At 58.0% G+C, this 13,971-nt stretch overlaps 1 protein-coding gene across 4 annotated transcripts; it reads left to right on the top strand.

The window, feature by feature from the left end:
- The first annotated feature begins 1,715 nt into the window (after positions 1-1,715).
- On the top strand, positions 1,716-11,841 carry PHF24 (PHD finger protein 24). Of its 4 annotated transcripts, none has more exons than XM_079330286.1 (9): positions 1,829-2,103; positions 5,253-5,348; positions 6,984-7,356; positions 8,478-8,663; positions 9,134-9,212; positions 9,317-9,519; positions 9,814-9,980; positions 10,197-10,298; positions 10,402-11,825. In XM_079330286.1, exons 3-9 carry the CDS (start codon positions 6,988-6,990, stop codon positions 10,496-10,498), a joined length of 1,203 nt encoding a protein of 400 aa, XP_079186412.1. In that variant the 5' UTR covers positions 1,829-2,103; positions 5,253-5,348; positions 6,984-6,987; the 3' UTR covers positions 10,499-11,825. The 4 variants fall into 4 exon arrangements, with proteins under 4 accessions (XP_079186414.1, XP_079186412.1, XP_079186411.1 ...); XM_079330285.1 differs by lacking the exon at positions 1,829-2,103 and adding an exon at positions 4,223-4,494; XM_079330288.1 differs by lacking the exon at positions 5,253-5,348 and having other exon boundaries at positions 1,716-2,103; positions 10,402-11,841.
- Positions 11,842-13,971: the final 2,130 nt, after the last annotated feature.

Below are 13,971 nucleotides of genomic sequence, written 5' to 3'. Positions count from 1 at the left end.
TGTTCCCCAGACCAAATAATGCAAAATGTGATTCACCCTAAAGAGAAGCATTCCTGAGGAAGGGTAAAGCACAGAGAGGCATCTTGGGCTGGGGCAGGGCACCCAGAGGCTCCATTAAGGCTCCTGCAGCTGATGAAGTGAAGCAAGACAGGACCTGACAGCCACAAGCAGAAAAGAGATAAATCCTGTCTCCAGTCTGGCTCTGTGCATCCTCAGTCATGGGGAAGGGACCAGCTCAGATCCTAGCACAGCACCCAGATGTTGCCTTTCCCAGCCTCTAGATCTGTTTGCAGGTGTCATGAGCTATAGATCAGCTCAGCTTACTCCCAAGTGAGCCATGGGAAGGGTCTGCAATGAAGATATGGGTATCGTGGGATCAGTGTCAGTGCCCATAAGTGTAGGGAGGGCTAGCACAGGGTGTGCTAGCAGTCAAGGATCAGGAACCATCCTGCCACCATCATGTGGCACAATGTGGAACCTGGTCCTCTTGGGGCTGCCCTGTCCCAGTTATCTGCTCCTGGGGATGCAGAGAACTCCACAGGTGCAGGATGCTACATCCATCACAGGCTTTTTCAGGGTGTAGAAGACCTCAGGGATGGTGCTGCCCATCTTCCAGATGCCAGGAAGCTTCAGTCATCAAATGGTTCTTAATCCCAGGTCTCCCACTCCATGCTCCCCATGCCCTCTGTATGGGAAAGGCGGCATCCCTACCTCTCCACTGCTGCTCAATGGTGTCCACACATCCACTGTTCTGTGGGGCTGGCAGACCCAGGGCCTGGTAGGACCTGCCCACTGGAGGGCACAGGGGCTGGCAGGGACAGGATGTAAGCCTAGGATGAGGGGTTGTTTTTTCCAGGCAGCATCCTGGGAACAATGGGGCTGAGCAGAACTTCCCTATGCCCAGCTGTGTCCAGCCTGGCCAAGGAGTAGGGCAGCCCTGCAGTATCTCCACTGCCCAGGCCCCTCTGCTCTCCCCTTCAGCACAAATCCCAAGCCTAGACGGAAGCTGCTCCTCCTAGGGCTCAGAGTCTGTTTCATCCTAAATCATCCCCATGCAGATCTGTCTGTTCCTGAAAGGGAAAGCACAGCCCCTTACCAATGGCACCCCCTTCCAGTAAGGTGTAAGGAGGCTGAGTGACCATTTCCACCAAGCTGATGTGAGGCAGCTGGGGATGCATGTGGACCAGATGCTCTGCCTTCAGAGGTGCTGCATTAGAGCTGTGCCTTTCTCTTCCCACCAGCATCCTCTCTCCTGCCCCATCACCTCCTTCAAGCCCCCGTGAACCCCCAGCCCTGCTGCAGCCCTGTGTTGCCCACCCAGCTGACACATCTAGTCCTGGGGACTAAAAGAACAAAACCCCCAGGTTTTGCATTGGGCACACAGGGCTGCACATTGCCAGCGGCCACCGTGCCCCTACTGCACCATAGTGTGGGAAGGACAGCCTGCCTGTAACAATGACCAGCAGGCACAGGGTTAAAGCAGGTGCAGGTAGCCTGTGGCCGGAACATTGGTCTGGGGAAGACCCCGCAGCGGGGGCAGATGAGACCTTTGCTTATCCTTGGATACAGTCCCACCTCTGTAATCCTTGAGGTTTTTTCTGAGAAAGGCGGTTCAACCCAGGGGGCCAAAGGAGATGCAGGGAAAGCTTTCATTGGTATCTTCCAGCACACGTCAGCCCAGTTAAAAAAAATCTTCGTTTCTCAGGGAGCTTTTTAACACGGCTCGGGCAGCAATTGGTACAGGGACAGCAAACCAGGCTGCATCTGCTCAGCCCCAGTCACAAGCTCCCTGCTTCCTCTGAGAGAGAGAGAGAGTGTGTGTGTGTGTGTGTGTGTGTGTGTGTGTCTCTGTGTGTGCGCGCTAGACACAGGCATCCGCTCCCAGCATCTCGCTGCCTCCTGCATCCTCCGGCAGCAAGTGCAGGGCTCTGGCTCCCTGGGTACCACCCTCGCCGCTCCATCCCCTGACAGGGATTTGCACACGGGGCACGGCATGCGGTGAGCACCCACGGCTGGAGAGAGGCTCGTGGCCAGAAGCAGCGGCGATGGACCTCGTGTGGACTGCTGTCTAGGGCTCGTGTTCCCAGACCGACCCCGATCCTGGTGAGTGGGGCTTTTTTTTGCCGTTGTGAGTGCTTTGCTGGGTGCGTAGCATGGGCTGTCCACACATTGTGTCACCCTTTGGTGTGTTCCCCTACTGTCCCTGGGATCCTGATGCCAGGGAGGGTTACTAGAGCTCCTGGGATGGGATGCCTGGGAGTGGGGATTAGGATGGGGTGAGAGGGTCCTGCCCAGGCATCAGGGTCCTCATGTGGGTACTGGGGAGAGGGGCTGGGGAGGGAAAAGAGAAGGAGAAGTGCAGAGCTGGGCAGGAGCTGTGTCTGCTGCAGAGGAAGGGACTCTGCTGTCACGGCATTTTCATCCCCCTCTGGGAGATGAAAGAGTGCGACACACCTATAAAATCTGTCATAGCGCGGCAGGATGGGCAACCTGATCCAGCAGGGAGGACAGCCACCAGCTTGGTGTCCCCAGGACTGGGACACAGCCCTCCCCCCACCCCACATCCCCACTGGACTCCCACAGTCCTGCAGAGGGTGGAGGGTACCACCAGCCACAGCCCTCCTGCCCCATGGCAAATAGATCACCTCGCAGCAGCAGTCCCAGCAGTGTCACAGTTCTGGCACGTGCTGTCTGTCCAGGAGAGGGGACAAGGGGATGCTGCCAGACCCCCATGGCCATCTGCAGCCAGCTCAAGGAGCTGGAATGCAATGTTCCCTGAGCAGAGCCTGCTGCCTTCACAGCCTGGTCCCCCTCACCCCAGGCAGGCAGCAACTGCCAGGGTGTGCAGAGCTCTGCCAGAGCCATGGCAGCTCCTCACAGCCTGGCTTCATGCCCTTCGGACTGAACCCTGGCTGCCACGGGGCTGTGAGGTCCCAGGGTTCTCCTCTTTGTTGATACCCCACCCCTCTGCCCTCAGGGTCTCTAATGCTGCTCCAACTAATGCACAGCAGTGCAGGACAGAAGACCCAGCAGCCTGGTGAAGGCAGGGAGGAGGCCTGGCCCCTGGCAGCCTGTGGGGACCAGGCACATTTTTCCCCCCAGTGGGGGAGCCTGCTCCTGGCTTGAGGGGACTCTGCTGCACACACACCCCTGACGGATCCCCTTGAGAGTGGGTGCCATGGACCCTGCTCAAGGGTGCTCCAACCCTAACACTCTCTGACCCTTCATTTGCTGGCAGGGCCTTTCACTGAGGACATACTGTGGAGCAGGTAACAGTCAGTCCTACAGACCCTGTGGCTCCATACCCCCATCTCCCCAAGCCACACCACAGCAGCTCACCCTGGACCCACCACCTCCAAGAAGCACCCATCCCACACCCCCAGCTGCCACAGACCCCACCCCACTCCCACAGCTGCTGCAATATCCCTGCACCCAAAGCCACCACCCACCCCCTGCCCACAGCCTCTGCAACACCCTCCGTGGGCTGTAACACCCGCCCTGCGCTGCCAGCCACACCGTAGCACATCCACCCCAAAACACATCCACCCCTCGCACCGCATCCACCCCGTAACACATCCAGCCCTAACAAACACACCCCTCCTGTGCTGCTCCCTGACACATCCATCCTGTGCTCCCAGCCACCACACCGCCCCAGCTGTGTCATGCTACACCCACCCGTGTGTCACCCGCCGCCCTGCACCCACCCCTCACCTGGCACCCTGCAACCCCAGCACAAGCCACGTGTGCTCTGCCATGCCACAGAGATTTTGCAGCCATGCAGGGACCACTGTCTCTGTTTGCATCCGGATGCTCTGCCCTGTTTCCTTCTCCCGGGGTGCCTCCTTGCTAGCCACCAGCTCTCTCCCTATTCCCACCTAACACAGGCTTAATCCTCACTCCAGCTGCACCAGCCTTGCTTCCATGCCTCAGTTTCCCCCACGCAGAGAGGGAAAGATATGTCCATGGGTACTAAGAGGATGAAGTGCTTTCTGGCTCAGTGTTTTGCTGCAGGAATGAACCAGCAAGGAGCAAATCCAAAAGAGAAGAGTGAAGGGAAGCATGTGTTGCCCAAGGATCAGGGCAGGGGTGCAGGGGGCTGGAGGAAAGGGAAGGGAAGAGAAGGGGTTGGGAAGTTTCCCACCACCCACTGTGACAACCCCCGGTGCTGGCAGGGCTCACTGGAGCCGGGTGTTTGCAGGCAGCTCCTGCCCAGATTTAGCTCCTCTGTGGGGGCGACCTAAAAATAGCCTCACGGTGCAGCCTGGCAGCAAGGTCGAGGCCCCCGCACCTCTTAGGTCACACTGAGACAGGTGGTGGTTCTGTTTGCCTCGGGGGTGGACACAAATAGCACTGGAGACACCTCCCCCCAAGGACATGTGGGGACGCAGGGGCTGCTCGAATGTCTGGGCTGTTATGAGGCAAGACTGTCCTTGGTCCTCCCTCCCTGGGAGAACAGGGACTCCTGAAGTCTGGCAGGACCCCAAGTCATCCCAGGTTCTATGTGAGGGTGAAATCCCAGCCCACAAAGCCAGGTGAGGCAGGGTATGGAGCACAGGCAAAAAGGGGTTTGGAGAGTGCAGAGCAAGTTTGGGGTGTCTGGGGAGCAATGGAGCCTGTGGAAAGGCAGTGGAGCTTGGAGACTGAGTTCAGGGTGAAGGCATTCAGCCCTGGATGTGCAGGCAGGGTCCAGCTGTGCGGCACTAGCAGGGGCAGGGAGGGCAGCAGAGCTGAGAATAGACACAAGTTGTGATAGAAGTGACACTGTCCAGTAGAGGGTGGCAGAAGGCACTCAGAGTAGGCTTGGGAGAGGACAGGAGGGAGGTGGGCAGAGATCTTGCAGCAGCAGCGCAGTGCAGGTGGGTGACTATGACATGAATACACAGGGAATCAAGATTTGGGGGGGGGGAAAACAGCACACCAGCCACCCTTCTATTGGCCAGGCTGTCCCACTGCACTGCAGGCTGGCTGGGGTTGGGGTACCCAGAGCTCAGCAGCACTGTGGGGAGAAGCTGCCAGCATGCTGGGATGAGGAACACCAGAGTAGGTATCAGGGAGACTGGTGTACTGTGAGCCACACACCTCTTTTCACTCTTCTCTGTGCGCTTAGCTCCTCTGGACCCTCTCCTCCCCACTTCTACCCAAACCTTGGGCAGGAGCAGGCCTGGATCTGACAACGCTAGGTGGTGCAGGGACCTACAAAGGCAAATCCTGGGGAGATTTCCCTGTGACTTCTCCGACTCTCTCGCTCGCAGGCAGAGCTGCAATGCTGCCCAGCAGCAGAGCTGATCCTGACCACGGCAGACGTGAACCTGAGCCAGCCAGGCAGAGGGTGGTGGCACGGCGAGGAGGTAGAAACACCCAGGTGTTTTCCTTCCCACTGGCACAGCCGCAGAGATGCTGCTGCTGTGGCTTGGACACGTGCCTCCAGCTCTGCCCTGCTCCCACCTTTGCAAAGCCCCGGGAGCTGAAGAATCAGCACCAGCTCCGAGCCAGGCACTGCGGCCAACAGGTGCAAATCCCCCGGCCCACACGCGCGCACGCTGCTGGGACCCCCACGCGCAGGACGGGGCCCACACGTGTTGCAATCCCGGCTCAGCGCGTGGGAATCTGCAGGCAGATGGTCCCGCGGTGGTGGGGAGAGGCTGGGAAATCACATGCGTGTGCACGCAGCGGTGATTGCCGCCTGCCAGCACGCTCTGCTCTGCTCCGCTCGGCCCTGCTGCTGCGGGGTACCTGTAATTACCCTGACCAGGCTCCCTGCCACAGCAGTGCCCGCGGTGTCGAGTCCTCCCGCAGGCAGTGAGATCCCGGCCGTGTGCACGCGTGCTGCTAATTATCCCGCTACCTGGGGACTTCCCTGCTGAGGCTGGCGGGGCGGGAGATTGCTACTCCAATCTCCCTGCCTTGCCTCCTGGTCCCTGGGCATCAGCTGGAAGTGCCTCTTTGCTGCAGCATAGAATTAGAGAATAATTAAGGCTGGAAAAGACCTCTAAGATCGTCGACTCCAACCATTAACCCAACACTGCCAAGGTCACCACTAAACCATGTCCTGAAATGCCATGTCTACATGGTTTTTTTTAAACGCTTCCAGAGATGGTGATTCCACCACTGCCCAGGGCACCATCCTCCAGAATGCAACCCCTGCAGGGCACGAGGGAAGCCCTTGGACCTATGTGTGGTGGTGCTGTGCCCCTCGATGCTGGAGGCCAAATTCTGCTTCTCCCCAGCTTCAGCTCACACCCAGTGGGACAGAGTCCAATTTGTTATTATTGCTGTTGTTGACCTCCCCACTTTGTCCTAAGGTGATCTTCCCTTGATACTGAAGCCAAACATCCTTCTTGGGACCCATGTGCCCCTGTCCCCATTCATTGCTCCCCTTCCCTCTTGCACCCTCACAGTCCTCCTACTGCTGGCCCAGCCTCCCCACATGGCTCCTTGCAGGATGCAGGATGCCCAATGATCACAGCAGCAGCGCACACACAAGCATGTGAGTGCAAGAAAGGCAGCTGAGTGAAGAGGAATTTGAGGAAGGTAAGGGGTCAGCACCAGACCTGCTATGACTTAGTCGTGGGCACAGCTGCAGGGAGGACATCTTTCACCCTTGACTGGCCACAGAGGCTGTCTTCACGGCAGAAAGGAGATGCACGCAAGGAGAAGGGTTACAGCTGGTCCTAGTCCCTCTGGGTTTTACTGATCTGGCATGGAAAAGGCCTGGATGTGTTTCTTGTTGAGCTGGAATCTGTAGAGCAAGGGTGGGGAGGCACCCCCAAATCATCTTCCTGCCTTCTATCCCACTCCCCACCCCCTCAGACCCTCCATGACCAGGAATCCATCTCTCCATAGCCACCATCATGACCCCAGTGTCAGTTTCTCACAAAGACCCCATTTCTGCATGCCTTGAGATGCTCCTCACACAGCTGGGGGAAAACCTCTGGGACACCCTTTTGGGGATCGGGGACATAGCGCCTTCCTTCCCACCGCAGAGCCATGGGGGTGCTGATGTCCAGGAGGCAGACGGTGGAGAGGGTGCAGAAGGTCAGCTTGGCCGTGTCAGCCTTCAAGGACGGGCTGCGGGAGCAGCCATCCACACGGCGTCGGGCGGAGGCGGGGACTGCACGCCAGGGAACGCTGGAGCAGGAGGTGCAGGAGGGAGAGGAGGAAGCGGTGGCAGGACCTTCCCAGCTGGAGGAGAGCAGCGCCAGCAAGGCAGCCTGGGAGCGGCTGCGGGATGGCCGGGGCGTGGAGCCAGAGGAGTTTGACCGAGCCAACAGGTTCACGCCACCAGCCTTCATCCGGCCCAAGAGGGAGCTCCACGATGACGAGCCCCCGGACATCAGCCTGGAGCAGAGGGAGCAGGTGAGCTGATAGAACCACAGAGACAGGGTGGGAGAGATGGAGACAGGACTGGAGGTGCACTGGGCTGTACAAGCACCTGAGTGTCTGCCAGGCAGTGACAGACACGCAAACACCTATGCAGCTGGCTCAGTGGGGTAGGGTGCCCGTGAGCAGGCTGGGCAGGTGGAGGTGCCATACTGAGAGCAGCGTGCAATTGTTCAGATGTGCCCTAGAGGGACTCTGGGATGTCTTGAAAAGGAGGAGTCACTGCTGCACATAGGCAGTTCTAGGTCTGGGGAAAAGAGGACAATTTGACCTACATGTTATTCCACCTACAGTCAACCAGCCTGCAACTCAAGCCATCCCTCCATATCTGCAGCCCCTATATCCCTGCCCATCTACAAACCAACAGCCTATTCACCCATGCCCTCAATCCTATAACCCACCCATCCATACCCACAACCTTACCCATACAGCCACCCACCCAACAAGCCTAAACCCCAGCACACCTACAGCCTTATACAGCACCATAAAGACATAGAATATTCTGAGTTGGAAGGGACATACAAGGATCACTGAAGTCCAACTCCTGGCCATGCACAGTGTACCCCCAGAATCACACCATGTGCCTGAGAATGTTGTCCAGGCTTGGTGCTGTGACCATTGCCCTGGGGAGCCTGTTCCAGTGTCCAACTATGCCCTGAGCCTAAATTACCTCAGGGCATTACCCAGATAATATACCCAGGTAAGTATCTCTTTGGAATTGGAAATGGAAATGAGTGGGAAAGCCTTACAGCTTATCAATCAACACTTACAACCCCAAAGATCAGCCAATGTACAACCCTACAGTCCAGCCACCCACACATATCTCACTGCTGAGAACCTATAGCTCCACACCTCCACTGACCCTATAGCCAGACCCATCCACCCACTATTCATCTCCACAAACATATTCACCCTCCTCTAACTTCACCAGCCTTGTCCCTTACAATGACCTCTTCCCTATTCCAGCCCCACACATTCCCATCTTCCAGTCGTCTCTGCCCCTCAGAATCCACCCCCACCTGCAAAGCACCGCCCCGATCAAGAAGCCAAGCCCCTGCCCACACTGCTCTGCTGAGCATCTGCCTCTCCTTGCCCAGATCGTGAATGATGAGATGTGTGAGATCTGCGAGGTGTGGACAGCCGAGAGCCTCTTCCCCTGCCGCATCTGCCACCGGGTGTATCACGACGGCTGCCTGCGCCGCATGGGGTACCTGCAGAAGGACAGCGCCGTGGAGGTGACGGAGACGGCGCACACCGAGACGGGCTGGAGCTGCTACTACTGCGTGAGTGCCTGCTCTGGGGGATACCAGGCTGCTGCTGGGTGGAGGGTGCTTCCCAGGGAACTGTGCCCCACATGGACATGAGCAGGGCCCCACCTCACAACCTGCTCTGGGGCAATGGGGAACATGCTGCTCACCAGTTCTCACCTCCCACCTTGGCCTGATGGGGTCACCAGACACAGGGAACTGTGGCCCTTAGTGACCTCCCCACCCCTGCAGCCAGCTCCCCAGGATCTTGGTGAGGGATATGACACTACGGGCACATGAGACGCTGTAGCAGAGCTAAAATGGCCAAAGCCTGGGGGCGTGGAGCCATCCCACTGCAGCACCTTGGGTGACACAGCACAACATCTCTCTGGGTGTCCCCACCCACTCGCTCTCAAGGGATACTCAAGGGTACTGACATACAGAGGTGTGCTCCCTCCACCCCATGTCTTTGCCTCACCGCTCCTCTCTGCCCCCCCCCACCCCAGGACAACCTCAATCTGTTGCTGACAGAGGAAGAGATGTACAGCCTGATGGAGACCCTGAAGAACTGCAAGATCATCCCAGGTGTGTACTCCGCATGAGGCAGGTCCCAGATGGCTGCAGGAAGCAGCTGGGGAGGTGGGTCCCCCTCCTTCCTGGGCACTGCACAGCAAATCTGTCCCCTGCAGAGAGCTGCCTGACCCTGGATGACTTCCTGCACTACAAACACCAAGTGCACAAGCAGCAATTCGAGCGGACCATGCCCGAGGCAAAGGAGGAGCAGGCAGCCCTGCAGTTCAATGCCCTGGACCCCGACAAGAAGGGGCACATCGAGTGGCAGGACTTCCTCTCCCATGAGTCCATACAGCTGCTGCAGAAAATACGGCCACAGGTACGGTTGTGGCATTCAGGGCTTGCTCCCATGGCTGTCACACATGGTCACAACACCCAGGGCTGGCTACCATGGCCACTGGTCCATGTGGCACTGGTCCAGCACCCACAGCACAGCACCCATGGTCATGGCACCCAAAGCTGGCTCCTACAGCTGATGGCCACGGCTGTGGCATCAGGGGCTGACTCCCACGGCCATGGCACTCAGGGTGGAAACACCTACAGCTTTGGGAACATAAGGAGGGAGGTTCCCACGGGATGAGTGCTCCACTCCTTCGCTTCTCTGACCCCCTAGAATGCCCTTCTGCGGCTGCTGACCCCCAAGGAGCGAGAGCGGGCACGGGCAGCCTTCCTGGCCCTGGACCAGGACAACGATGGCTTCATTGGGGAGGGTGAGTGCCGCCAGGCCCGGCACACCTGGTTCCGCAAGCACCAGAAGGAGATGCTGTCCTGCAATGTCAGGTGAGGGGATGCCCACCCTGTGTAGGGGTGATATCCCAGTTGGGACTCCCAACACATTCCCAACACCTACCAAAGGGGCTGCAGCACACAAATGGCTGCCCCCTTTCCCACCACCTCCCCCTCCATGGCCCCTCAGTCCTGTGCACCCTCTTGCCCCACCACCACCGTTCGGGGTGCGAGGAGTGGGGATGAAGAGCATCCTCCTTCCTGCCACAGCATCAGCCATGTGGGGCCCATATCAGAGGGCAGCCCTGCCAGCAGCAGGAATGGCAAGAGCCCGGAGAAGATCCTGCCAGCCACAAAGCAGGAGGAGACCAGGTGAGGCAGGGATACTTAGGGGGTGGTGACACCTCCATTCTGCAGGGAGACCCTGGGTGAGCAGTGTTGCCAGGGTGTCCAATGAGCCCACATCTTCCCGCAGGAGCATCGACTGGCCCGGATTCCTGCGGGAGAACGTCGCTTACATCCTGGCCGCACGCCCCAACAGTGCGGCCCTGCACCTGCAGCCCCTCGCCTAGAGTGTGTCCCCACTGTCCCCTATGCCCTGCAGGGACCACAGTGGGAAAGGGCCCCGTGCCTGGGGTCACCGTGGGGCACAAGGGGCAGGGAACATGGTGCACCCATGATCCCCATCCCCACAGCGCCCAGGGACCTGCAGACAGAGCAGGGTCTGCCCTGGGTGCTTGTGGGGTGACAGTGGAACCCAGAGCACCCATGTATCCCCAGCCTCCCACAGCCCCATGGGGCAACATGGTTGAGCCTCTGTGTGCCACAGGCAGCACTCACGGGTCTGCAGCAAGCAGTGTCTCAGCTCGTCAGCATGGTGGATCCTCAGGGGATGTGGCTAACTCCCTTCGGGGTCTCTCACATCCTTGCCCTACTCCAACATGGGTTAGAGCCCAGTAGCTCATGGCTGTGTCTAGGAGACCATTCCCTGGCATGGCTCAACCCTTCCCGGCTGGCAACCAACTATTTAATGCCAACAGTGATGGTGTAGGAAGAAGCACTGATAACAGAAAGCATCAGAGGGATGGGAAGGCAAGGTCAGATGTAGGGGAACCCCACTATGCATCTGATCTTGCCAGCAGCACTCCCCTGCATCCCCCATCCCCTCCTGTACCCCTGGTTCCAAGGGATGCTTTTCATTTGCTTGCCATTCCAGTCCCACACCAACCCTGTTCAATCTCACTCTCTACCCACCACATCAAGTGGACAGCCTTGCCTCACTGGGAGCATTAGTGCTTGTGGAAAGGAGGTGGAGCCCAGAGCCCCCCCAGGTGTCAGCTGCAGGGATGAGGCATTCACTGGGTCTGTTGGCAGCCCTAAAGTAGATAGATGAAAGAGCAGGAAGCCCAGAAACCTTGCCCCAAACATGCCAGGGTTTAGGATGCCCAGGTCCCATGGCAGCCCCAGCAGCTGCTCCTGCCTCTCTAATCCCTTCCCTGTAGTGCCCTCAGCCTCTCCTTGCCTGGTGTGCCGTGGCTCAGCCAGGGTGTACAAAGTCAAGAGGTGCAGTTACAGCGACCTGGTCACTCCCTCACCTCCATCCCCAATGCCCTGTGGGCATCATCCCAGTCACCTCCCTTCCCTCAGCCAGGGCACAGTTCCCCTCTCCAGGGTCTCCCCCACTGCAAGACCAGGAGGCGCACCAGTGCCACGACATCTTCCTCTACCACCCTGGCATGCCAGGCCAATGGGGATATTTTGGATGCCAGGTCCGAGATGTGGCCAGAGCGCCAATGGGGATATTTCGGATGCCAGGTCCGAGATGTGGCCAGAGCCATGGCGAGGAGGCGGCCGTGGGTGCATGGGTTGCAACTCCCTATCTGTACTGAGATACATTCATTAAACAGCTGTGTCCAGCTAGCCTCTGTCTGGTGTGATTCCAGGGCTTCTGGGTTCTCTGCAGGCAATTCTGGGCACCCACAGCTTCCTATTGCTTAAAATCCTACCTCAGATTCAGGTCACTATCCCATCAGGCAAGCTTGGCCTTCTCTGTCCCCAGAGTGTCCCACAGCAGTGACAGGGGGCAGCCAGCACATACACTCAGCACCCAGCAGACTCGAGGTGCTGCAGAAAAGGAGACAGTAAAGAGAGTGTCTGGCTGATCATGGAACCACTCCAAACACTGCAGTGAAAGGGACACCCCTTCACTGGGATGAGTGTGTTCCCTGCCTTCAGAGGCACTGGATCATGAGAACAGGGCACCAAGCACTGGAGAAGCCGGATGCTGTGAACAAGCTGTCTGCAGCAAAATAACCCCACAGAGACACCAAGGTTCCCCAGGAGAGTGGTCCCCATGGCTGGGGTGCACTGGCTAATCACATCCACAGAGCTCCCAACTGCAGCTATTGCTGTCAGCACATGGCCTAAGGGAACCAGTATACCACTAAAGGGGACTCACCAGGCTGGGAGGGGCTTTCCTTGCACAGTGCCCATGCTGCATCTGAGAGGGGAATGAGGTTTTGGAAGAGCATCTGGGAGGGATTTAAGAGGGGGATGCTGCCCTGGCAGCATATGTTCAGTCTGTGGGGCCACAGAGCTTGCTGCTGAAAGCTTGACTTGGACATTTGAGCTCCCCCCCATGGTCACAGTGGGATACTATTGCGTACAAACCGCAGCAGGGTGTCCAGCTCACCCACAGAGAAAATCCAGCAAGCATTTCAGGCTCTTAAAATTAGCTGTGTCACCTGGGAGAGGCACTCATCACCTCGGGGAAGAGGATGGGCATCTGCAGGAAGGGGGAGCTGACGGTGGTTTTGTGCCTGATTATGGGATGTCGTGGATTGGTGATGATGCGGGCTCTGCCAGTGGAGGGACGCCCAGGGAAGCCCTCGCATGGCGAGATGCTGTTAAATCACTGTGCTATTGCTCCGTCTGCTGGAGATGAAGAGCAAGCAGGCACAGAGCACAAGCTTGAGTACCTGGGAGTGGTGCACCGGGGAGTGAACCACTGCCAACACCCCAAAGCCATACCCCCAAACCCTACAGGATTCAGACTGAGGGAGCAAAACCTCACGGGTTCTAATCCAATCCCCTTTTGCACCCAGCTTTTCATCTGATGAACAAGACACAACAGTTGTCCCAGCCCCAGCCTACCCTGTAGCTCCCTGCAGCCTGGCACCCCTGACAGGACACACAGCTGGCTGGTGTCCCCGGGAGGTTGGATAACAAGGACCACAGGTGGCCGTGGTGGCCTGTGTCCTGCAGAGCTGTGCTGTCACCACTGCTGCACCAGTTTCACAGCTCTGTCACAGCTACAGATCCCCAGTTAATGACCACCCCACAACAGAGTGTGCCCCAGCCACATCTCCACAGAGACAGCATTGAGGTCCGGGCAGAAGTGAGAGGATGTGGTGGAGGAACGGACAAGGCCTTGCTGTGGCTCCTCTTTGATGTCATCTGGTCCTTCAAGACTGCTGACCTCTGAGACACTGTCCCAAGAAACCCTCTGTTGCCTATAGACCACTGTCCCTAATGCTGGGGCAAGCCTGTCTCAAAATGTTGGAGAATACCTTCTGCTGCATTTGATATCAAACATCCCAAACACCTGAAATCCAGCACAAAGCTCTCTCTGAATGCTTGTGTAATCTGCTCACCTCAGGCTGGAGGAAACCTCTCCCCAGATCTCTCTGAATTGTGCAAACTGAATGCTGGTGCAAACCTTTTCCTTAACAGCAGTGCAAACATCCCCATGGTGATCCCAGAATCACCAAACCAAAGATGGTCGTATGGTATTTAAGGCTGGAGAAAGAACCAGATGTCCAGCCCAACCTCCCCAAGCCCTGCTGAAGTGATAGTGTGCAGCTCACAGGTCTGTGGTCCTGCATCTGTCACCCACCACCAAGAGCCATGCAGTGGGTGCTGTGCTCCCCACCGGATGTTCCCAGCCTCAGGGTTCTGGTCCAGCATTCCTCTGCCTGCAGCCAGGAACAGACTCCCAGGGTCCTGGGGGGCAACTCTGGCTCCTGTATTTCACAGCAGGCAGTGG

Source organism: Erithacus rubecula, assembly GCF_903797595.1.
Source record: "Erithacus rubecula genome assembly, chromosome: Z".
NCBI lineage: Eukaryota > Metazoa > Chordata > Aves > Passeriformes > Muscicapidae > Erithacus > Erithacus rubecula.
The sequence above is the reverse complement of the archived record's forward strand: the minus strand, read 5'-3'. Positions and strand labels throughout refer to the sequence as shown.

Bases quoted from the DNA above. Each gene is read 5' to 3' on its own strand.
- PHF24 (XM_079330288.1), top strand. From the start codon at position 6,988: ATGGGGGTGCTGATGTCCAGGAGGCAGACGGTGGAGAGGGTGCAGAAG. The intron at 7,357-8,477 runs GTGAGCTGATAG...CTCCTTGCCCAG, and splicing joins GCCTGGAGCAGAGGGAGCAG to ATCGTGAATGATGAGATGTG. The intron at 9,520-9,813 runs GTACGGTTGTGG...CTGACCCCCTAG, and splicing joins TGCAGAAAATACGGCCACAG to AATGCCCTTCTGCGGCTGCT.